The sequence below is a fragment of the Ochotona princeps genome, chromosome 5 (genome assembly GCF_030435755.1).
Source record: "Ochotona princeps isolate mOchPri1 chromosome 5, mOchPri1.hap1, whole genome shotgun sequence".
In the NCBI taxonomy this organism is placed as follows: domain Eukaryota; kingdom Metazoa; phylum Chordata; class Mammalia; order Lagomorpha; family Ochotonidae; genus Ochotona; species Ochotona princeps.
In genome coordinates this window covers 11336595-11360227 of record NC_080836.1, presented here as the reverse complement: position 1 = coordinate 11360227, position 23633 = coordinate 11336595, and the positions used below count along the sequence as shown (strand labels likewise).

Sequence of the window (23633 nt, the reverse complement as noted above, 5' to 3'; positions counted from 1 at the left end):
CCTGCACTGCCCATGACAGACCTGATGAGCTGATTTCTGCACCTCTCTCCATGACAGAGCTGCTCATCACATCTTGCCCAGCCCTCTAGAGAGCCTGTCCACTACTCGGCCACTCAGAGTGCTGGTGCTCGCAGTGGCTGAAGCCCGCCAACCACCACTCTGACCTCGTGGACATTGATGCCTGGAGGTGAGAGGCTTGGAGCCCAAAAGGGTCTTGGCAGACTTGAGCTTAGGCTGCCAGTCTGCAAGGCAGTCGTCCAATGTAGAGTGAGACTGTGCCCAAGGTAGGCATCCAGGGGGTGGAGCCAGGTGCAAGTCTTCACAGGCTCGCAGCCAACTGGTGGGGGTGTCTGAGGGAGCCTTCCTGGAGGAGGTGGTACTAGAGAGTTGGGGAAGTAGCAACCTCAGGTGAGGGCCAGAGGTTAGCTTACAATGAGGTAGAGCAGGGGCTCAAACGCTGAGGGCCTTAGCTGTCCTGTCCTTCTGGTCCTTGCCTACCCCAGCCCCAATAGAGGGGTCATGGCTGGCCGTGTGGTGCCTGGCTCCTGTGGCACTGGCCTGATCCATGTGTCTGGACCCTCCTGTTCCCTTGGCCTGCCCTGCCTGATCTTAGGACAGAGATCAAGCTTATTTGCTGTCTAACTCCCTAGTAGCAGTGCATACAATGCAGCTGTTAAAATATCTGGAGCTGGGGCACAGTGCAGTACCCTTGTGGCTGAAGTTCTCACCTTGCTTGTGCCAGGAGCCCATATGGGCTCCGGTTCCTGTCCCGGCTGCTCCACTTCCTATCCAGCTCCCTGCTTGTGGCCTGGGAAGGCAGTAGAGGATGGCCCAAGTGTTTGGGTCTGTGCAGCTACATGGCAGACCTGGAAGAAGCTCTTGACTTTGAATCTGCCCAGCTCCAACTGTTGTAGTCATTTGGAGAATGAATCAGCAGGTTGAAGATCTTCCTCTCTGTCTTTGTAACTCTGCCTTTCAAATAAAATAAAATAAATCTTTAGAAACAAAGTGGGTCTGATGGGCAGTTGACACAGAGCGCTCTTGTTTTGCCCTGCTGACCTGTGTGGCCTTAGAGCTCATCCCAACCCTCTGCTGGAGGGAGGCTTCAGTGAGAGACCCCAGCCCGCTGGGCTTCTGAGCTGGTGGGGAGAAGGTGACCATGGGAGTGTGGAACAGCTGGTGATCATCGGCGTCCGAGAGAGGTGCAGACACTGGGAGTCATGTCCAATCCTAGAGCCAGAGGTTCCTGTTGTAGCTGTTGCTGCCCCTCTGGACAGTGGCCAGGCTGTTGGGCTGCAGTGATGTTCCTGGGACCCTGTGTGTGCCAGCCCCTGTAGGAGAGGCACTGTGCATTCCCATTGAGGCGTGGGGACAGGTTGGTCCTCATGGTCAGTTTCCAATGGGGTGTATGATATCATCTCAGCCTGAACACTCCCTGAGACTCGGCTCCTGGTAGGGGATGGGGTGGACTGGGGGTGGGCTGGGGAAGCTGGGTGGCCCTGCCTTTCCCATCAGGGCCTACCCCATCCTTTGTTTCAGCCCCCTGCATCAGGGAATTAGGGTTAATGATCAGTTTTCCTGTGCACCGCAAAGCCCAGCAGCTGGGCAAATTAGGGAGCTTTTGTGCTTAGAGAAATAAATTCAAGGGGCGGTAAAGAAGCAGGTGCACCTGTTAGGAGAGGGGGCAGTTCTGTGTGACACCTGCCTGTGACCTGTTTCTACCCCAGCTGACAGGTTCCCAGGCCAAAGCTCCAGGGAGAGATGTGGGTTTGTGCGTACCAGGCTGGCCAGGCTGTGTCCAAGGCCCAGGTTGCCTGGGACTGTACCCTTAGCCACTGTTCATCTGGTGGTTCCTTATCTGCGTTCCTTCTCCCAGGATGTGCCAAAAGGGTATTCCTTTTGCTTTTGGCTGGCCTAGGCTGATTGCCCTGCAGGTTAAGTTCAAGGCCCTTTCATTCCCTTTGTGAGCCGTGGGGCTGAGTGGCAGATAGTGTGATAACAGGGAGCCTACTCACGCCTACTCCTGCTGAGCACCTTGAGTGGCAGCTGTCCACTGTTTATCCCACATGTGACTGACACTGTTGCACGATCTTATGTCCTGTCTGTGGATGTGTCTGCCTCCGTCTGAGGGTGGCTGTGGGCTTCTTAACCCTGTCACCTGCAGCAGCTGCTGTTGAGTATGGCTGGGAGCTTTGGATGCAGAGGATTTGACCAAGATGGAAAGGAAGAAGTAGATTCTGAATGGTCCTTCACTGGGTCGTCAGTGTAGCCACATCTTAGCTGGGTGGCTCTAGTGCGGTCACCGATCCTCTCTGGGCCCCTGGTTGTAGAGCAAAGATCATGATTTTGGGCTTGGTGGGAGTCTCATTGCCCCTCCATGTAGAGAGTGTGTGTCTGGTGAGAAGCTGCTGGATGCTGGCCCCTCCCTGTCCACTGGAAATCAAGGTCAAAATCAAGGTACCCCAAGGACTGGCTGAGGCTCCACTGCCCTGACTTCCCGTCCAGGGTCCCTGGCATCTTTTGGGAAGCCTGGATTCCCTCCTCAGTTTGCCTTCTCATCCCTGGAAACAGGGTGTTGTACACAGGTTGCAGGAGACCCTGGCCTAGGAGGAATTGTGTGGTTCCCACCTCATGTCAAGTTTCTGCAAAAGTGAACAGCCAAGGGGCAAGGGTCAGGACACCCACGGCCTCCCCTCCCCCAAGCTGGCAAGAGGGTGAGAGATCAGCTTTGGTCTCCTGAGTTCTGCCCAGCCCTTTATTGGGGATGGGGGTGGGGAGGGCTGTCTTCCTGCTGGGCCCTGTTGGTCTTGTGGCAGCTTACGGTTTTAAACTGTGGAGACAGGCAGGTGACAGAGAAGTCAGCAGCAGGTGCAGCGTCTGCTCCCACCTGCACCTGCCAGGCCAAGGAGGCAGGCCACATTCCACATGGAATTGCCCACCCACCGCTGACCATGTGGGAAGGCCCCCTGTTTTCTTAGCCACCCCAGGAGGGGCACAGGGCCCTAGCGGTGGGGGAGGGGGGAGCTAAAGCTCAGAGAAGGGAGACATATGGCAGGTGGGGACCTGGTGTGTCTTCAGCTGGGAGGAACCAGATGTAGTTCAAGGCTAAAGTATGTAGCTACCAGCTGCTAAGAGTGGGCACGGCCTTGTTCAGTTCCCTCCCCAACTCTCTGTATTGCCTGGGGGAATGGAGGCGTCCATAGGGCGGGGGTATGAGCAGGGGCCCATCTCCCTCTCCTCTCCCATGGCGAGTCAGAGCCAGTGTTGGTGGTGCCAGGCAGGATGCCCATTTTCCTGACAGAGACACTGAGGTACTGGCCACATGGGTTGAGTGTGTAGTGCATTCTCCCGGCCTTGGGGTTCCAGGTTGGCTGCTCCACGTTGAGCAATCATGAAGCTGTAATTGTTAGCACCCTGTCTGTGTGTGCTTCACTGTAGTGATGTCCATTGATCCCATCTCAACAGTAAGTTAGTTCACCACAAGGCAGTGAAGCGTTGGTTATCCGGGTGTATGTGGGTTTGGATCTGTGCATATCTTTTTTGAGGGGAAGCTTTATTTACAATGCAGACAGGAAAAAGGAGGGTGGGGAAAGAGATCGTCCATCTCAATTCACTTCCCAAAAGCCTGCGGTGGACAGGGCTGGACCAGGTCAAAGTCAGAAGCCAGTGGGCGCTCCATCGGCGTCTCCCATGTGGGTGGCAGGGGCTCAAAGACCTGAGCCATCTTCTGCTGCCTTCCCAGGCACATTAGCAGGGAACTGAGTTGAAGCATAGCAGCCAGGTTTCAAACTGGTCCTTGAGTAGAGGATGAGAGCATTGCCAATTGCCGCTTAACTTTCTGTGCCACCATGCTGGCCCCCAGTGTGTGTTTGGGTACCCACACGTGTGTGAGTGCGCACACATGTGTGTGGCTGTGTGCATATGTGGTATGACTGGTTAGAACATTGAGGTCTTCTGTACTAGTTTGGGGGAGGAGCATGTCTGTGTGATGGTGTGTGGTTTGTCAGTTTGTGTATATGTGTGTGTGCTCGTGCGTGCCCCTGCGTGTGTTTTCTGGGCAGGCATGCCACATGGCTGAGATCAGAGAGGAGGTGAGAGTGCCGGGGCCCCATGGTGGCTGCGATGGCTGAGAGGCTAGGTTTCATCTCTCTCTCTTGGAGATTGATTTTGCCCCGGGAAGAACTCCGTTAATTCCTGTGACTCACTCTTGAGCAGAGTTCAAAGCAGCCAGGTGGTGGGAGGGTGTCTGGGATTGCTGGTTTCAGGGTGATTTGCTCGCTCTGCGTACAAGTTTATTCTTTGGGGTGGGACTTTCACCTTGTCTGTGCTGTGGACCCTGTGACCACTTGGTGAAGCCCACGGTCACTGGCTCAGGGTAGCAACACAACAAAGATCTGGAAAAAAGAGGTAGGAAGGTGAAAGAGATCGAGACAGCGCAGTGAAGGTCAAGTGACAGGGTCAGGGACGTGGGAAGCGTGGGAGCTACTCTGATTGTCAGTGGCATGTGCCAGAAGCGGCCTCCCAGGCTCTAGAGTTCATTGCCTATGTCCATGCCTGAGACAGACCCCAACTCCTAATGTCAAGTTCACGAACACAAACTTTTCCACGCAGATTCCACCTTCATGTGTTTTTTTTTTTTAATTTTTTATTGTATTGTTGTTGACAATCTTTACATAGTTAATTACAGTTAAAGGAAAAAGAAGAAAAAAAAAAGGTTCAGGGGGGATAGGAAAGTGGGTAATGCTATTATGTCCATATTGTTTCCATCATGTATCTGAGGTAAAGGGGGATATTAAGGGAGAAGCCCCACCCGGTTTCCCGCCCACCCTAAGTCCTGGATGTGGGGCATGCTTTGAGATATGTGTAATAGTTCTGCAGTTATGAATCGCTGCCAGTTGCGCTCGATGAGGTCGTCCACTGATTGATATGGTCCATCATAAAGTCTCCGTTTGCCCCATAAGTTGCTGCCAACATATAGCTGAGATGAATGACTGTCCCGTTCTGTCTTCTGTCTTTTCTTGGTCCACCTTCATGTTTTAAGTGGAATTTACATTCTTTAGAAACTGGAAAGGACTTTATACTTGGTTTTTGCTGCTGATGCTTGGGACACACCTGACTCCCCAGAGCAGAGTGCCTGGAGTCCCACCCTGAGTTCTACTTCCGATTCCAGCTTCCTGCTAATATTAGCGCAGCCTGGGTGGCAGCAGGTGGAGGCTCGAGGACTTGGGTCTCTGCCCTCCACCTGGGAGACCTGGAATGAGTTCTGGGCTCCTGGCTTTGACTTGGCTCAGCCATGGCTGTGAGAATTTGAGGAGTGAGTCAGCCGGCAGCCTTCTGTGTCTGCCTTTGGCATAGCAACTTTTTATACAGATGGCAAGGGTTTTGACCCATGTCTTTTGTCCAGAGAGGGCTCACTGATCCCAATCCAATCTGATGTCCCCAACCTAATCCGATCCCCCCCCTTTCGGAGGCCCCAGAGGGGAGGGGATGGAGTGAGGGGATACAGGTTCCACGCTTGCCGGCTCTGGCTTGGGCTCCGCACCCTCCCCCCCAGCCGAATCTTGGAGCAAGGGACTGCATTTGCTTTAGTGAGTTGATTTGGACAGCTCCAGTGAGCTTTGTGAGTTTCCAAAAATTAATTAATTAATTAATTAATTAATTAAAAGGCAGATTGACAGAAAGAGGGCGAGACAGAGAGGAAGATCTTCCATCCATTGGTTTACTTCCCACATGGCTACAACAGCTGGAGCTTAGCTTTTCTGAAGCCAGGAGTTTCTTCTGGCTCTCTCATGTGGATTCAGTGTCCCAAGACTTTGGATCATCCTCCACTGATTTCCCCAGGCCATAAACAGGGAGTTGGATGGGAAATGGAGTAGTCCATATGGGATCCTGGTGCATGTCACGGGAGGATTAGTCATTGGGCCATTGTGCTGGGCCCTTCCAGGACCCTTGTGACTCCTGGCAACCAGGGCAAGTCAGACCAGCAGCCCCCAGCTGAGGCCGCAGGCCACCCCTTCCTGCTGTTTCCCCAGCAGCCTCTGGGGCAGCAGGTGAAGCTTTGTCAGAGTGAAAGTGGCTGTCCGGGACCCTGGGCGCCTCGTGTTTACCCAGAAATCGTACTAATCCTGCTAATTCCCAGATTTACCAAGACTTTTTGGCTCTGTCTCCTGCCTTCCTCTACAGCAAAGGGAGGAGGTGGCTGATCTGCAGAGGGCGGGCCCCAGGGGCTTGATGGGTGCCGCCTGGACACCTGCCACCCCTCCCCCGGCTGGGATCTGTTCCTATCATGGGCGACCATGGAGACCCCTGGTGTGGGAGTGGGAACCTGAGTAAGTGCAGACCCCTTTGCTCCCCCAGGCGAGCTGTAGGTGCCCTTGCCGCAGCAGCAACCGGCTGTACAGGCCTGGTAGGCTTGGGCCGCTCGCTTCCACTTGGGAGCCAGGATCCAGTGGTGACTCTCGCCTTGCCCTGCTCATGTAACGAGCAGGAACGTGGGCAGGAGGAGTTGCTCTTGCTGCTGCTGAAGCAAGCTCCATAGGCTGGGGTGCTTCTCAGCCACAGAGGAGGCTGGACATGCAAGGTCACAGCTCTGGCAGGTTCTGGTCCTTGTAGTGGTGACTGGGTAACTGCATCTTCCTATGGAGAAGGGGTTTGTGTGTGAGAGCGTCGTGGTGGCATAACCATGTCCAGCCTCAGCCTTCGGTGGCTGCAATGGTCAGGACCATCCAGAGCCAGGACCTTGGGTGCAGGGGCCCAAGGTCCTAGGTCATCCTCTGCTCCTTTCCCAGGCCACAAAGAAGGAACTGGATTGGAGGTAGAGTATCCTGGCCTCGAACCTGGACTCATATGGGATGCTGGCACTACAGACTGAGGCTTAGGTGGCTAGGCCACTGTGCCACCTCTACCCCGCCTCCCCCATTCCAGTGTTTCACAAATGTGCATCCTGAAAGGAAGAATACAGTGGGTAATGACTCAAGAAGTTGAGTCCCTGCCGCCATGTGAGAGACCCGGATTGAATTTCTGGTTCTGATTTGGCCTGGCCCAAGCCTGGATGTTGTGGGCATTTAGAAGAACTGGTGAATGAGAGCTTGCTCTCCTTCTCTCTCTTTCTCTCTGATAAATACTAAATTTATAAAAAATCTGATGTCATTTCATGTGCCTTGGTTTTCCCTCTCCTCTCACCTCTCCCTGACCCCTCCCTAGTCCTGGCAGCCACCAGGTGACAAAGGAGCTGCCTAACCCCTCTGCACTCATCTCCATTCCTGGGTTGCTTATGGAAAGTGTTTCTTTCTTGGTTTAATTTCCAGAGCCCCATACTGGCCTCCTGTATACCCCACTGCCCTTGTGCTAGCCAGCCCTACTTCTTGCCTCCATCCTGGTGCTGGAATGTTTTCTCCTTCTGCACCTCTGCTCTCTGTCTTGCCGTGCTAACCCAGCAGCCTCTGGGATCCTGCCTCCTGCTGTGGTCTAAGCTGCCCCAGGCAGCCCCCAGTAGGCATCCCCTAGCTCCTGATAGCTGCCCCATCCACACCTGCTTTCTCTTGGTCAACAGACTCCCCTACCTTATCATTCTGCTGGATGTGCCAAAATATCACTGCTGCCAACCTCCTTGGAGAGTGTCTAACTGGAAGATTTCTGCTTCATGGTGTGGGATACGAGCACTCTCTTGGTTGTGGGAGAAATATATCACAAAAGTGCCTGAGCACTTGGCAGGAGTTCTGTGCCCGACTGTGATCTCTACCTCCAGGAACCTCACCAGGGCTAGCGCCCCCAATCCCAGCCACCACAGGGGATTCTTGGGGTCATGCAGGACCTCCCTCTGCAAGTCTGCTGCCCTACAACAGCTTAAAGCGCCTTTAAAACTATATATATATATATATATATTATCTTTTATTTGAAAGGCAGAGATACAGAGAGGGAAGTAGACACACACACAGAGAAATCTTCCATCCCCTGGAAAACTCTCCAAATAGCCACAAAGACCGGAGCTGAGTCGATCCAAAGCCAGGAGCTTCTTCTGGGTCTCCCATGTGTGCAGGGGTCCAGGGACTTGATCCATCCTCTGCTGCTTTCCCAGGTCATAAGTAGGGAGCTGGATCTGAAGTGGAGCAACTGGAACTTGGACAGGCTCTCATGTGGACTGCTAACACCAAAGGTGGAAGTTTAGGCTTCTACACCACGGTGCCTGCTGCAGCTCAGCGATTCTTCACCACTGGAGCTGCCGTCTGCCTCCCCTCCTCACAGAAGCAGCCTCCTGCCACCTGCCCTTACTGTCAGCTTCCACCTTTTCCTGTTCCCGTCCCTAGCTCAGAGAGGCAGCATCCCGGCCCCCATCACCTTCCCAGGCCTCCGTTCTGCTCTTTCCTTGCTGGACTTGAATCCACAGTCACCGTTGTTTTCCCCGTGGTTTGTCTCCCAAGTAGAATGTCAATTCCAAGTGTTTTTTTTTTTTTTTTCCAAGAAATTTGCTTATTTGAAAGAGTTTCAGAGAGAAAGAAGGTGGGAGAAAGAGATCATCCACCTGCTCCCTCATTCTCCACATGCCCCTCACGCTTCCCCACCCCCGCCCTGGCCCATGCCCAGAGCTGAGCCAGGCCTAAGTTTCATGTGGGTCTCTCACATGGGTGCAGGAGCCCAATCACTTGGGCCAGCCTCTGCTGCTTTCCTAGGCATTAGCAAGGAGTAGGATCAGAAGTACAGCAGCCTGGGACCTGAATGGGCACCCTTACAGTATGCTAGCATTGCAGGCTGCAGCTTGCACTACTATACCTCAACACTGGCCACCAAGTACAAGTTTTATGGCTTAAATAGCAGATGTCATGCCAGATACCAAGTAGAAGCACTTAGCATGTGGGGACCGAGCGCGTGTGAGGCGATTCGTGGTGCGAGCTTGCGCACGGCTGAACGAATGAACGAAGGAACGAAGGAATCCATGAAGAATGAGTTCTGGCGAGCAGTGACATCCAAGGTTATCACTCTGTTTGCAGTTTCCCCGTGGTCTTAGGGTGTGGGTTTTCCCTCGTGGCTTCCTTTTGCTTTAGGGTTCCTCTCTTATGCTTGCTCAAGTTCACCTAGGTGAAAACTTGTTACATCCATGTGAAGACTTTGGGCAAAGAGGGGCCGGCAGGAAGGTAGTGGCTCCAGGAAACGAGTGGTGCGAGAATGTGTGTCGGGTGTCTCCCAGCACTGCAAGGCTGATGAACCTCTGTCTTCCTCTGTAGGGTTACACGCAGAATGATGAGCGGCTGAGATGGAGGCACCTGCCCCTGCCACTGCCCTGGAGAAGAAAGAAAGCAAAGGTGGGATCCTGGAGGCCAGCGCTTTCCCCGACCCCAGCAAAAAGGCAGCTCCTCTTGCTCTGGCAGCGGCTGTGGCCGCCCAAGGAGGTACTGTGTGCGCTTTGCTTTGGAGAGCCCGGGAAGGGATGGGGGGAAGTTGTCATTGGTCCATGTCACCAGGAAGGTGGGCAGGGTCTCTAGGGGTGGTGGGCGGGGCGCGTGGTCTGCAGGGTTTCCAGGAGTTCAGGGCATGGCCAGGGCACAGAGTGGGTGGGTGGGGGCACCCTCAGGGTGGCCCTGGGTGCATTGGCCCTGTGTCGCGAGCTGCTCTTCACACTGCAGCCGTCCGATACTATTTTGGAGGGTAATTGTCTCTCAAGGCCGCAGGGCTGTAATGAGAGGCTCAGGTTTGGAACTGGAGTGTCTTGGGCGAATTTCTGGCCAAGCTTAATTAGAGCCGAGGGCCCCCGTGGCAGCCACAGCCTCTCATTTTGCTATCCCGGAGAGAGGCGCTCTCTGGTTTCCGCCTGGGACCTTGGCAGCCTCCTGCGGGGAGGGTTTGGCGGGAAGGCCAGACCTCCCCTTGTGTCCAAGTCGACCATCTGGAGGCTACGGGACTATTTCTGTCTCTGAGGGATGGTGCACCGGAGATTTCTTTTCTGTGCATTTTTGTTCAAGTGTGTTTAGTCATGCCCTGTTGCTCTTGCCGCCCAAGTGCTGGGGGATGACTGGGAAGGGAGTGCGCGCCTTCACGGGCTGTCATGCCACTGCCGATCTGGACTCAGCAAGCTGGGGAGAGGGCCGTGTCCCTGGTATTTCTGTGTTTCTGTCCCTCCCAGCAGGGCAGGGCTAGAGGTGGGGCAGGCACACGGGTCAGTGTTGCTGACACTGGACTTGCTGACCATTAAGTTGTTGTAGTTGTATTTATTTCTCTTTTCCCTATAATTTCAAGTTAGAAGTCATGGGTACTGGGCACATGTGTGGCCCAAGTGAGGAGATGGAGTTCAGAGACACACACCCTCTCCTTCCCTAGGGCTTCCTCGGGGATGTGGTTGTTTAGCATCTCCTGGCTTTGGATCCGTGGGTGGAGCCTGGGGAGGGAATGGGGTGGCATGGGAGGGGTCATAGCTAAGTGACCCAGGAACGGGTGGAGAGGATCATGGTCCAGAGCCTGGGGTTTGATCATGTGGTGCTGTGTTCCCCCAGGGTCAGGGACTGCCTTGGGGTGTCACTTTGGATGCTACTGATCTTCTGGCAGCCTGGCCTCCCTCCAGCACGTCATACTGGCCTGGCTGAAGCTCATGGCCACTTACTGCCCATCAGAACTGTCGACTGAGGCAGTGGGATGTCCCTGGTGGTCCCTGTTGGGACAATAACGACTGGCATTAGAGGGCATTAGAGGGCACCTTGTGCTGGGGGCAGACAGGTGTGCATCGGCCCATTGCTTGGCATCCAGCAGCTCTGGGGAAGTACCCATCACCCCCATTCTTCCCAGCCCTGCTTGGCGCCTGGGCCCAGGTTGCTGGATTGTTAAGGCTCCAGATGCCGGCAAGTTCTGCATGCGTCAGCCTGGTTGCTGCCAGGCAGGTGGCAGTACGATCTCAGCCAGGTGTACCTGCTTCCAGAGACCTGCCGAGATGCCAGAGGCTCCTCATTACAGCCTGTTGGGGAAGGAGCTTCCTGGAGTGGGCTGGTCCCCCACGGAGTGTCATTGGTGGGCAATGGTGATTGTATGTGTGGCAGCCCAGAGAGAGCACCATCAGGCTCTTGTTTTTGTGATTTGTGCACCTGAGGAGGATGAATAGATGTCACCCAGTCTGTTTCTTGATTCTTCTCAAACCTGGCTTGGAAAGTCCCAGGACCTGACTCAGGTGGGTCTGCCTGTCTACATGTGGCAGTGCATCTGGAGCTGCCCCTCAGCCCTGGGGCTCAGTGTGGGGTGCTGGGCAGGCCAGGGTCTCCTGAGATCCTGTGTGGTGCAGGGCAAACTGGGAATAGGGGCGGGTGCACAGCTGCTCAGAGCCAGCAGCATTTGCTGGACCCCTGGGGAGCTGGGTGCTTAGCCTCCACCTGTGGGATTAGGGGTGGGGGGGAGTAGGTGGAGAAGAGCCATGGGGGTTACACAGAGGCTTGGGAAGGGGTTCAAGGCTTCAGCTCACTGCATCTCACATGGTCAGGGTTTATCGCAGCCATGGCCCTTCTGTGCCCATGAGGCATGGGTCCCCAGATCCTTCCCCATACCCACATCCACACATCCTTAGTTAGGTCCCTTCTAGCATAATTGCGTGGAGCCTCTGATGCTTTATTTATTTGTTTTCAGATTTAATTTATATATGTTATTTGAAAGACAGAATTACAGAGTGAGGGACAGAGATCTATCCACTGGTTCACCCCGCACCCCCGATGGCTACAGTGGATCAGACTGAAGCCTGGAGACAGGAGCTGCTTCTGCGTCTGCACACAGATGCAGGGGCCAGGGCACTTCAGCCTTCCTTCGCTGCCTTCCCAGGTGCATTAGGGAGCCGAATGGGAAGTGGAACAGCTGGGACTAGAACTGGCGTACATGTGGGATGCTGGTGTTACAGGCAGTGGCCTTACTGGTTTCCATGCCTCCTCCTCTTACATCTTTTTAGTCATCTCTGGGTTAGTTAATACAATGCAAATGTTATGAAAATAGTTGTTACACTGAGTTATTTGGGGGAATAATGACAAGAAACATTTGTTCATTTTCAGAAGGGACACACTTTAATTAAAAAGTATTTTTGGTACATGGTTGAATGGCAGGGCACCTAGAAGGCTGACTAAATTTGCTCTTAAATTGTTATTTTAGATGATTTGGGAGTGATTTTTTTTTAAAGATGTATTTATTGTATTTGAAAGGCAGAGCTACAGAGAGAAGACAGGGGACAGGCAGAAAGAAAGGTCTTCCAATTGCTGGTTCATTCCCCACATGGTCATAATGGCTGGGACTGGGCCAAACCAAAGCCAGCAGCTGGAAAACTCCATGCAGGTCTCCCAGGTGGATGCAGGGGTCCATGTACTTGGGCCGTATTCTCGGGCACGTTAGTAGGGAGCTGGATGAAACATCTGGCACTTGCATGGGATGCTAGCGTGGTGGGCAGTGGCGTAATCCGCTGTGCTGCAGTGCTGACCATTTGATTGGGCTTTCATTTGGTCCCAGCTGCCTGGGGCTCTGGGTGGGTGTACAGCGTTGGGAGGGGCTCCACGCAGGGTTCCGCAGCTCCATTTTCTTATTTTTTTTTTTTTTTTTTTTTTAGATTTTATTTATTTTTATTAGAACGCCAGATTTACAGAGAGAAGGAGAGACAGACAGATCTTCCATGTGCTGGTTCACTCCCCAAGTGGCCGCAGTGGCTGATCTGAAGCCAGGAGCTAGGAGCTTCTTCCTGGTCTCTCATGTGGGTGCAGGGTCCCAAGGCTTTGGGCCGTCCTCAACTGCTTTCCCAGGCCACAAGCAGGGAGATGTATGGGAAGTGGAGTAGCCGGGATACGAACAGCTGCCCATATAGGATCCTAGCATGTGCAAGGTGAGGACTTTAGCCATGAGGCTACTGCTCTGGGCCCGTTCCCTCATCTGTTGCAGTGGCTAACAGCATACGCTCTTGGCCAGTCTAGTTATGCATGTGATACCCTGGTAGAGTCACCTGGCTGAGCTGACCTTTGGCTGGAAGTTTCCAGTTCATGTGTCCACTCTCCTGCACTAGCGCAGGCATCAGAAAACTCTTGGCAGCTGGGAGCAGCTGGGGCCGGGTGAGGTGGAGGAGGGGGACACAGGATGAAGCAGCACTGTGGGCAGACCGAGGGAAGGTTGGGTTCTCCGTTTGGTGGGCGCCAAGGGTGGCGCTGCCTTTCCTGACTCTTCAGTTCCTTGGCGAACACTTTGGAGGCTGTAAATCTTTCAAAACCTCCGTTGGCCCTGAGTCTCCCCCCGCCCCTCCTCCCTTTAATTTTTCAAATGGTGTAATTTCAAAGGCAATTTGATTCAGATGTTTCTCATTGCTTGATGTTGAAACTGCCCAAAATGCCGTGTCTTTTCCCTTGCTGCCAGTCAACCCTGGGTTTTTCTTTCCAAAAATATTTCTGCATCTCTTTGGGAGGGGAGAGGCTTTGCAGAGCACCAGCACCCCTTTCCTCCCCACTTCAGAATCCTGAGCCTCCTAAACACTTTGGATTTGGGTCTGGGTGTCTTGTGTGGTGCTGGGCTCGGAAACTTGCTGGCTCCAGGGGTCTTAGGGAGGGTCTGTGACTGCTGGCAGCCAGCGCCCCTACTCAGCAGCCGTTATGGTCAGGCTAGACGTCTTTCCAGTGTGGACTCCACCTGCAGTCCGTCTCGAACCTGCTGGGTCGGCGCCTGGAGCCTGCAGGGTGGGGCCCAGAAGGCTGTGGTTAAGGAACAACTTCTGGTGATTCCATTGCAGACTTTTTATGGAAAAAAAAAAGTCTTACTTTTCATTTTCTTTGGACAGAGACGGACAGAGATCACCCATTTGTTGATTCATTCCTCCAAATGCCTCTAATAGCCAGGGTTTGGATTAGGCTGAAGGTGGAAGCCCAGAACTTAACCTGGGTCTCCCACAGGGGGGCAGAGACCCAGATGGTTGAGCCAAGATCTACTGCTTCCCAGGATGCACATTAGCAGGAAGCTGGATTGGAAGGAAACAGGGACATTGTGATTCGAACCAGGTACTCTCCCATATGGGATGTTGGTAGGCTAATTGATGTGAGCTGCTGTGCCAAACGTTGCTCTGACTCTTGTTTACTTTGTACTGATTTGTTGGAGGGGTATAAAGATGGCTGGATGGAAATCTTATCTGCTGATTCGCTCCCCAAATACCTGCCTTGGCTGAGGCTGGGTCAGGGCCAAAGCTGGGAGCTGGGAACTCAATCCAGGACTCTCCATGTGAGTAGCAGGCGCTGGTCCCACCCCTTCCCAAGGGCTGGAATCGAGAATGGAGCCCTGAGTTAAATCTAAAGTCCTCTGATGTGGGACTTGGGCATCTTAACTGCCAGACTCACATTGGATACCTGTATGTTTTGGCTATATAAGGGAGGTAAATTTTTTTTTTCTCTTGGGAAAGGGGAATTCTGCACAAGAACTGTCTTCACACACTTGATGCTGGCAGCTACTCCTGCCGCCTCTCTAACTGCTGGAGGTGCAGATTATACAGGTAGGCTCACCCTGGGTTCTGCAGCTGGAACCTCAGTCTTCTCTTCTGTAAAGTGGCCTCAGCAGTGACCCCTGCTTTGCAACATTGTAAGGGTTCCTCATGGAAAAATTCTCACCAAGGTGCCAGGTTCTACGCATGAGCTGCGGGTGACCCTTGCCATTTCTGCCCATCAGGGTTTCCTCTCTGAGCCTGCCTGGCACCTGATGGCTGGCAGGAAGCCCAGGCTTCCGCTATCTTCCTGCTCCCATGCTGCGGGAGCTGTGGACTGCCAATCAGAGTGGGATTCCCATCCTGCTTACGTTGGCTCGTCTGAGCAAAATCCTGGCCTCTCTTCTACAGTGGTCTCTGCCTTAGCCCCCTAGGTGAGGCCCAATCAGAGGCTGCTAGCATGCCTGCCCAGCATGCTAGGAGGTGCCTCTACTAGGTGCTGAATGTGGATGTTGAGCAAACTTCCCAGGTCAAGGGGTGCCCTTATCTCAGGCAGTGGCTAGTTCCTGGAATTTTGGTTGTGCCAGGCCAGTGTCACCAAGGGCTGCCCTTTAGGAACACTTACCAGGATACTATGTCTCTCACCAGCCACCCCTTTCTTGTGTCCACTGGCCCTGCTGACTTCCCTTCAGGGTGCTGGGTGGCTCAGGTAGCCTAGTGGTGAGACCCTGCACGTGTGATAGAATGTCAGGCAAATCCCAGCATATTCGCACTAAGCTGCCCCTCTTCCTGTCTATCTGCTACACTCTCTGTTGAAATACAGATTGAAATATAAGTTTCTGGTGTCTTTGTCCTCTGCCTGCAACTGTATGCCAGCCACTGCCCCACAGGCTGCCCATGTGGGCGGAGTATTGTTGACTCCACCCCCAGGAGAGCTTCCATATAGGACTGTGGCAGGGGCAGGGGTGGGTCATGTGCCGTCCTGTCCCATGTGTGTACATCCAGTGGCTGCTGTACTCAGCCACCTTGGCTGGCTTGAGGCTTCCCCAGGATGTGGGTCAGTTAGGGCTGGTCCTGCTCCTTGGCCCCAGCTGTGCTCCAGTTCCCCAGGGCCCTGTAGCTGACAGGGGCTTTGCCATGTTTGCCGGGCCCAGTTAGCTGACCTGAATTTCTCAGCCAGGTTCCAGACTTTGGCCACAGGTTTGGGGATACACTGGGTGAGGTGTGCCAAAATGGGTGGTTAGTCTTGCAGAGGTCATTCGGGGTCACAGCAAATGCTGCTGCTCACCTGGTTTTATTGGCCCAGCCGCCTTGAGCTGCCGGAGTGCCAGTGGTCACCGTGTGATACAGGTGGGACCAAACTGCTTCTCTGGCAGAACCCAGCTGTCCCTGAGTCCAGCCCCAATCCTGGTCCAAACGCCTATTCCCCCAGTTGCCAGTGTTTACGTTGGAAACATTTTTCTGATGTTTGGTTCTGTCAGTAGTAATTTTAGCATTTCCAAAGCTCAGGGAAAATACTGCCTCATTACTTTGATGTCAGCGTGTAGTTTACTATTAGTATATTCTGGGGTTTATCATTTTAGTCATGTTTAACACGGCTGCACCAGGCGTGCCCTATTAAATCTGGCTGATTTTACATTCCTGTCCGGAATTATTTATTTGGAACAATTTCCTCTCTATCAAAAGACACGGCTAATGCTGTGTTTTAATGTGTTATTTACACACAAAATAACCTATTTACAACTCAGCGTGCGCCGGAGGGAGAATGGATGGGCCCCAGCTCCCAGCTCTCTGTTATAGCGGATTTTAACAATCTGGATTGCTAATAGAACCATTTGTCATTGGTGGGTGGGGGGTGATGATTGATTCTATGTTTGTGGCCAGGTCTCAGTGCCTCTGAACTTGGGACCCTTCTGAGGGTCATGAAGTCACGCCCAGGATTTGGGGCAGAAGTAGGACACCCAAGATGCTGGGGACACCTCTGGGCTCCCTGTGTTCCTGTGTGAACATTCTGGAAAGTAGACCAGAGGTGTGGTGATGGCAGAGACCCCTGCCCAAGAGGCTAATGCCTGGGGAGCTGTGTCCCCAGATGTTCTTGGGGAGGGCAGAGTTTGCCCAGATGAGAGGAAAAGCAACGGAACGACCATGGGGAAAGCCCAGTGCGATGCGCCAGTGGCTAAATCCTTGCATTGCACATGTCGGGATCCCGTAAGGGTGCCAGTTCGTTTCCCAGATGCTCTACTTCCCATCAAACTTCCTGCTTGGCCTGGGAAAGTGGAAGATGACTCAAAACCTTGGGACCCTGTACTCACATGGAAGACCTGGAAGAGGCTCCTAGCTTTGGATCAGCTCAGCTCCAGCTGTTACAGTTACTTGGGGAGTGAACCAGCAGATGGAAGATCTTTCTGTCTTTCCTTCTCTCTGTAAATCTGATTTTCCAATAAAAATAAATAAATCTTAAAAAAAAAAAAAGATGACCAAGGAGAGAATGGAGGTTGGGGGCAGGTGCAGGCATAACGTTCAGAGTCTCCTAACTGCCCTGGAGGCAGGCTGTGATGGCCTGTGTGTCCACATGGGTTCCTGGCCACTGCACACTCAGTGGAGATGCTGAAGTGGATGTTGCCTGTAGTAAGTGGTGGTCCAGGAAGATGGCAGGAGGAGTCGGGGGCTCTACAGGGCCCTGGCAGTGCTGCCTTCAGCCCTGAACCCTGGAACCCCATCAGGGCCCCCTCACGAAGCCGTTACTCACTCAGGTCAGATAACTTGGATAACTCATCTGGGAACAGAAGTTACAAAGCGGGCTTAGCTAAGGCAGGCCACCGGGGAAGGTGCACAGAACCCCACCTCTCTGGGAGGCTGTGGGCTTGGGATGTGGTCTGGGGCTTGGAGCTGGGTGAGGACAGGGCAGGTTTGACCTTGCGCCCTGCCCCTTCTTAGTTAATGACACTTCAGCCTGGATACAATGCTAACCTGTGGGCAAGGATTGCTAACCAGCTGCCGGGGAACCACAGAACACACATGCTAGAAAAATGGTGTGTGCATCCAAGTAAAATTTAACCTTATTTAATTATCTAGAAACTTATAATTTCTTTATTAGAAAAAGTTTTATCTGTTTTTGACAGTGAAGTGTGTTCACTCCCCAAATGTTCACACCTGGTGGGACTGGGCCAGGCTGAAGCCAAAAGCCAGAAACTTGATTCAGGTGTCCCAAAGGGGGTGGCAGGAGCTCAACTAGTTGGGGCATCATTGCTACTTCCTGGGATTGCCATTAGCCAGGAATCAAACTCCAGGTACTCCAGTGTGGGAAGTGGGCATTTTAGCTGCTAAGCTGAGCCCTCACCCTTTTGTGAACTTGTTTTCAGTTTCACTTTAATTTATTTGAAAAGGATTGAGAGAGAGAGAGAGAGAGAGAGAGAGAGAATGTGTCTTCTATCTTCTAGTTCACTCCTCAAATGGCTGTCTCAGTGTCAGCCAGGGCTGGGTCAAGCTGAAGTTCACAGCCTAGAACTCCCTCTGGGTCTCCCATGTGGGTAGCAGGGTCCTAAGCACTTGAGTCATCATCTGCTGCCTCCCAGGGTGGGCATTAGCAGAGAGCTGGACCAGAAGTGGAGGTGGGACTCAATGCCAGGTGCTCAGATGTGGAATGCAAGGATCTCAGGGGGCAACTTAATCCCCTGTGCCATAGGTCCTCCCCTGTCCATGAACTGACTGGCCTTCTGCGAGTAGTAGATGCTGCTATCAGTGGTGAGAGTGGCCTGTGTGTTGGAGCGAGAGAATGAAGGAGCTGAGATTTTGTGACGAGTAGCGGGATGCCCAACATGTGCAAGATGCAGCGTGGGCAAAGGGAGTGAGAGCTGAGAATGGCGTAGCGGAGGAGGGTGGGCAAGGGCTGCTCTGGTGCCTCCTGGGCTTTGTGCCCCCTGACTTCCTAGCACTTTCTCCTCTGGTCTGGATGATGGCAGGGTGGCTTCCAAGGATGAGCCGTCATGGGCCACTGCTCTTGTTTCCCTCCCCCACAGTGTGTGCAGGGCGTCCCAGTTCCCGGGGTGTGTGGACCGCCTCTGTGTGTCTCTGTGTGCCTGCACAGACTGGACTGCTGATCCTGGGCTGGCCAGGCCTCTGGGTAGAGCAGGGCTGCTGTGCTGCCCTGGGCAGTGCAGTGTGGAGAGCTGTGGGTCTGGAAGTGGAGGAACTGCCAGAAGGAGCAGTGCGTGTGTGGTCACTGTGGGTGTGTTGCTGGCCTTTGTTTACCCTTTCTCTGTTGCTGCATTTTGCCCTGCTATGACCTCCCCTGCCTTGCCGCCCCCCAACTCCACTGTGACCCCTGCTGAGTGCCTGGGTTGGAGCAGAGAGGGAAGCAAGCGCTGCCTCTACCAGGTGGTTGAAGCCGGCTGCAGGCATTTTGCTTCTGGATCCCACTCTGTGAGGCCTCCGACCTGGCCACGCCCATCTATGGCGCGACCACGCCCCCTACCTTGTGGCCACGCCCCCATATCATGGCCTTGCCCCTGCACGTGCTGTCCTTTCCACATTGCAACCACACCATCCAACACAGTGGTCACACCTCTTGCGTCATGGCAATGCACCCACGTGGTGTTGACTCTAAGCAAAGGAGGCTGTTGGGCTTTCTTGCAAGACGGGCAACTGTGAGTTCACCCAATTCCAGAAATCAGGGCCCCTCGCCCCAACTCTGCAATGTTTGTGCCGAGGTTGACTGCAGCCTACCGTGCAGGCTGCGCAGCACAGCAGGGCTACCCTTGAATGAGTCCTTCTCCATGGACCCTGGCCTCACTTGCTCCCATGTGGCTTCAGTAGTGGCCAGCACATTTTGTCACACCTGCCACACCCCAGGTCCTCCTAGCTTTCAGGGCTCAGGGCTGGTTGTGGGGAGGCAGGACCCATCTATTGCCATGTTGGGTAAACATTCAAGAAAGCTGAAAGCGTTATCCCCAAATGTTAGCTAGCCACATTACCCATAATTACCTTTAGTGGAAATGACCCAAATGGCTGTCAGCGTCTGAGTGTGTGCCCCATGCTGCTCAGTGATGGGAAGTAATTTGGTCCTACAGTGCCCTGGTCTCTTGTTTGCGTGGGTCTAGGCTGTAATCCGTGATGGATGTGGTTTTGCTCCTGGCTGAGGTGTCACTAGGTTTCAGCATCCGTGGTGGAACATTACCTGGCCGTAACAAAGAAATGGAATTCCTGACCCTGCTATGCCCAGAGAGCCTCACAATTATGGTGCAAAGGGTCAGATGTAGAAGCAGCTCATATTGTGTGACTGCACTGTGGGATGCATCTGCAACAGGTGAATCCTGAGTGGCAGCAGGAGCCGAGGAGGGCGCAGGGCTGGTGAAAGGGGGACGAGTGAGGCATGGAAGCTTACATTAGGGGATTTCTTTCTCAAGGTGCAGAAATCGTTTTGTACTCGGATAGCAGTGACGGTAGCGCAAAATGCCACGGAGATGCTGAAAACCACTGAAGTGTAGACTGGAAGACAGTGGATTTTATGATGAGTGACGTGTGTGTCAGTATTCCAAAGGGAGGAAGGAAAGGAGGCTGTGAGCATGTCACAGGTTTCCGCCCACCCTAGTCCTTCCCTCTCCTTCCCTTCCCCACTGGGCTACCCCTCAGGGAGGCCCCAGCTTGCATTGAGCCAGTGAGCGGCTTCCCTGGCTGATTCTATAGGCTCCAGGAACTCTAAAAATAACCAGAGTGGAAGGAGGGTGTTTAACAACAGAGTAAATAATTACATTAAGGGTGCGAGTTGGCAGGGGAGCTGAGTAAATCACTCCGACAGGAGCGGAGCGCTAGCCCACAGCCCTCTCCAGCCCTCTATTACCTTCTTCCATCCTCCATGGGTTTGCGGCGGAGGGGCTCCGAGATGGCAAGGGGCTGAGTCCCTGGTGGGCTCAGGCTACCTTCCTGGGCTTAGGGCTACCTTCTCCACCTGGTTCCCCAGCTGTACCAGAGCCAGAGGCCTGGTTACTGTCTTCTGGGGCTGTGTGTGTGCCCCTATGGCCTAAAGAGGACAAAGGCCTTGCCCAGCACCCCCCGGTGAGCTTGTGATAAACCCTGGCGGCCATGATCATCAGGCATCCCTGCCAGTGCCAGGCAGAACCAGCTCCCAGTGTTAGCACTGGCACAGGTGTGTGTGTGTGGGGGGGTGCTGTTTGTCTGGTACATCTTCTCCACTACTGCTGTTCCCAGTCCTTGCCTGCCGCTCGGCTCAGTGTCTTGAGAGGCACTCGGGAGATGTATGAGGACGTAGGAGATGACAGCCCCTGTGCTGAGCTGCGTGGTGTTCCTGGCCTCTGTTACAGGGAAAGCCAGGGTTAGCTTGGGGCAGGTGGACTGCCACGGCTCAGGAGGTGTCCTTGGGGCAGGGTATTTTGTGCAGGTGAACGGATGGGGACGAAGTTGCTGCAAGTGACTCTGGGCTGGGGAGGGGAGAGGAGGGGAGGGCTGGGTGTCAGGGGCCTTTTATTCCAGGCATACCAGCAGAAGAGGAAGGGGCTGCTCAACATCTGGGAATGGTCTTGCATTAGTCAGTGTGGCCAGGCCGTGCAAAGCTCTGTGAGGTCCCATGTCTGGTTCTGGGATGTGGCCAGCAGTAGCCCCTGGTCCTCGGGGTCTGTGTGTAGAAGGGAGGCCCCACAGGTTGCCGTGACGTCCTCCTTGAGAGCCTCAGAGAGGAAGTGTCGGGAAATTCCAGGGATGTCACAGCTGAGGAGCAGGGCCCCTGGGAAATCAGCAGCAAGCAGAGGTATGTGCATGGGGTGAGAGGAGAGGAGCAGAAGTGCTGGAGGCCTTAGGGAACATCCTGACTTCAAATACTGGGGAGCCACGGCCCTGGACTTTGAGCCAGGGAAGGGCTTTTTAGAAAGAACAGGTGCATGGAATACAGGAGATTCTTGTCAGATTCTTTTACATTTCAGCCTGTTTTTCCTCCTGTTACTCTGTTTCCCTACTTCAAAGAAATCTCGTGTGTGTGTGTGTGTGTGTGTGTGTGTGTGTAAAATATTTGTATTTATTTAAAAGAGTTGCAGAGAGGGAGAAAGTGAGCTGGAGAGAGCTGGGTTGGTCAGAAACCAAAAGCCTGCAGCTTTTAGGTCTCCCACGTGGGTGTAGGGCCAAAATGCTTGGGCCGTCCTATGCTGTTTCCCTAGGCGCGTTAGCAGGGAGTTGGATTGGAAGTGGAACAGCCGGGGTTTAAACTGTGCTTGTGTGGGATGCTGGTGCGTACCGCAGCACTAGCCTGTTTCTCTCCCACAGTGACATAGTAGTCACTGTGGTAGACATACAGGCAAGGTCCCCTGCTCTGGGGACTGACTTTTGTGGTGGTGGGCGGGAAGGGTTACGACATAGGCAAGTGCCTGCACCACATGCATGGGAGTGTTTGAGGTAAACCTTCTTGCAGGAGACACAGCTGCTGGCAGCTCCAGGACAGGCACGTGGTTCCCAGGCATGGGAAACTCTGCTTTTCCAAGGTGCTGGCACGGCATGACAGACCGAGAGCAGGAGCTCATTCCAGACACAGCTGCAGGGAGGATGTCCATGTCCTGGTGCTCGTGAGCAGAGTCCACACCTATACCATGCACAGGGAACCAGCTGCTCCTGTCCTTGACCTTCACTGGGTAATGGCTTTCCTTGCCAGGCTGTGCTCAGGACTGAAGCTGGGACAGAGGTGGGAGGGTATGGCAGGGCCATCTTTACAGGGCCTTTGGAGGTGTCCAGGGGTAGGGATGGTGTCCCTGTCTTCTGGGGATGTCTCTGGCTCCCCCGTATCCGCTGTTGTCTTGGAGAATTGTGGTACACTCTGTGATCTCTGTCTCGGGGGAGAGAGAGGCATCACCCTTCCTGGTACTTTGAGCTCTTCGGAGCCACTTTTTTCTGCTCCCCAACCTTGATACACAGGCCTTGTCCACGCGTCGCTGGAGTTTCCCCTGCTAGGCTGTAGTGTTCGACTTCTGTGGCTGGTCCCCGTGCATGCTCACCTGTGTCTACTCTCACACCTGGGGTACCAAGCATGCCACGAAGGCAACACTCCTGTGTGTTTTAGTGCATCCCTAAACCCTGACAAGCTGGGAACCCCTGGTTGTGAGTGGAGGGTTGTGAGAGCCTGTGATATCCCGGAGCCCAGTGACATGCCTGTGACAGCTGTGGGAGGGCCCCCGTGGGGCTCTCAGCATGACCTTATGCGTCACTAGCAGCTGACATAGGCTCCCGGGTGGCCCAGTCTGCTTCTGTGCCAGAGTCCCCTGGGACGAAGGCAAAACTTCTGGGAACTGAACTCCGCAGCCCTGCTTCCCTGGCCACGATTACAGGCGCTCCCTTGCTTGGGGGTGTGGGGGTGGTCAGGAACAGCCTTTGAAAGTTCTTCCCGGAGGAAGTGGGGGCGGGGTGCGTGCCATGTGGAAGTGCTCCCCCCACCGCGTGCATGGCCGCCACGTGTCCTGGAGCTCTCAGCTGCCTGCCTGCTCCTGGTACAGGGAACGCCATGCCTAAAGTTTCCACCTGGACTCCCCACCGTGCCTGTGTTAGAGCATTCCAGCCAGGTAGCTGGGGGTAGGAGAAGTGGGGTGTTCCACCCCTCCCTCAAGCCTGCTTTACCTTGGACATGGCATGCTGATAATTGCGCCTGCTTTTTGGTTTGCAGCCCCACAAGCCTGGGGCACTTTACGGGGTGGGGAGGGGGAAGGGGAAGATGAGGGGCAGGCTGGCATTGTGGCTCAACAGGTTAACCTGAGACATGCATGTTGATTCCCGTCCCAGCTGCTTGGCTTCTGATCCAGCTCCTTTAATGAGACTGGGGAAACAGTGAAAGATCGTCCAAGTGCCTGGACCCTTGTATCCACGTGGGAGACCTGGAAGGAGTTCCTAACTCCTGACTTTGGTCTGGCCCACTCTGGGTTGTTGCAGCCTTTTGGGAAGTGAACTAGTGATGGAAAAACCTTCTCTGTCTCTTCTTCCTTCCCCTCCCTCCTTCTTTCCCTACTTCCCTCTTCCTTCGTTATGTCTCTGTCCCAGTAGCCCTTCAAATTGATCCTTGATGCCCATTGAAAGGTTACGTCTGTGCATGGTTACGGCTCTCAGCAGCAGGTGTAGTGATAACGAGCCTCTCAAGGCACCAGGTGGGTTGGGAGGGGACACAGGGAGACCTGGGGAGGGTTAGCCGCTTTAGCAGTGCTGCCTCATTCCTCTGGGAGTCCTCCAGGCTCGGAGCCGGGGCACCTGGGGC

General features: G+C 54.0%; 1 protein-coding gene across 1 annotated transcript in view; it reads left to right on the top strand.

Moving 5' to 3' along the window:
• GLI2 (GLI family zinc finger 2) overlaps positions 1-23633 on the top strand; it is a 178042-nt gene that overhangs the window by 33769 nt on the left and 120640 nt on the right. The window contains exon 2 of the mRNA XM_036493217.2: positions 9222-9386. Within this exon, the coding sequence (XP_036349110.2) occupies positions 9251-9386 (136 nt within the window). The 5' untranslated portion in view covers positions 9222-9250. The remainder of the gene's footprint in view (positions 1-9221; positions 9387-23633) is intronic.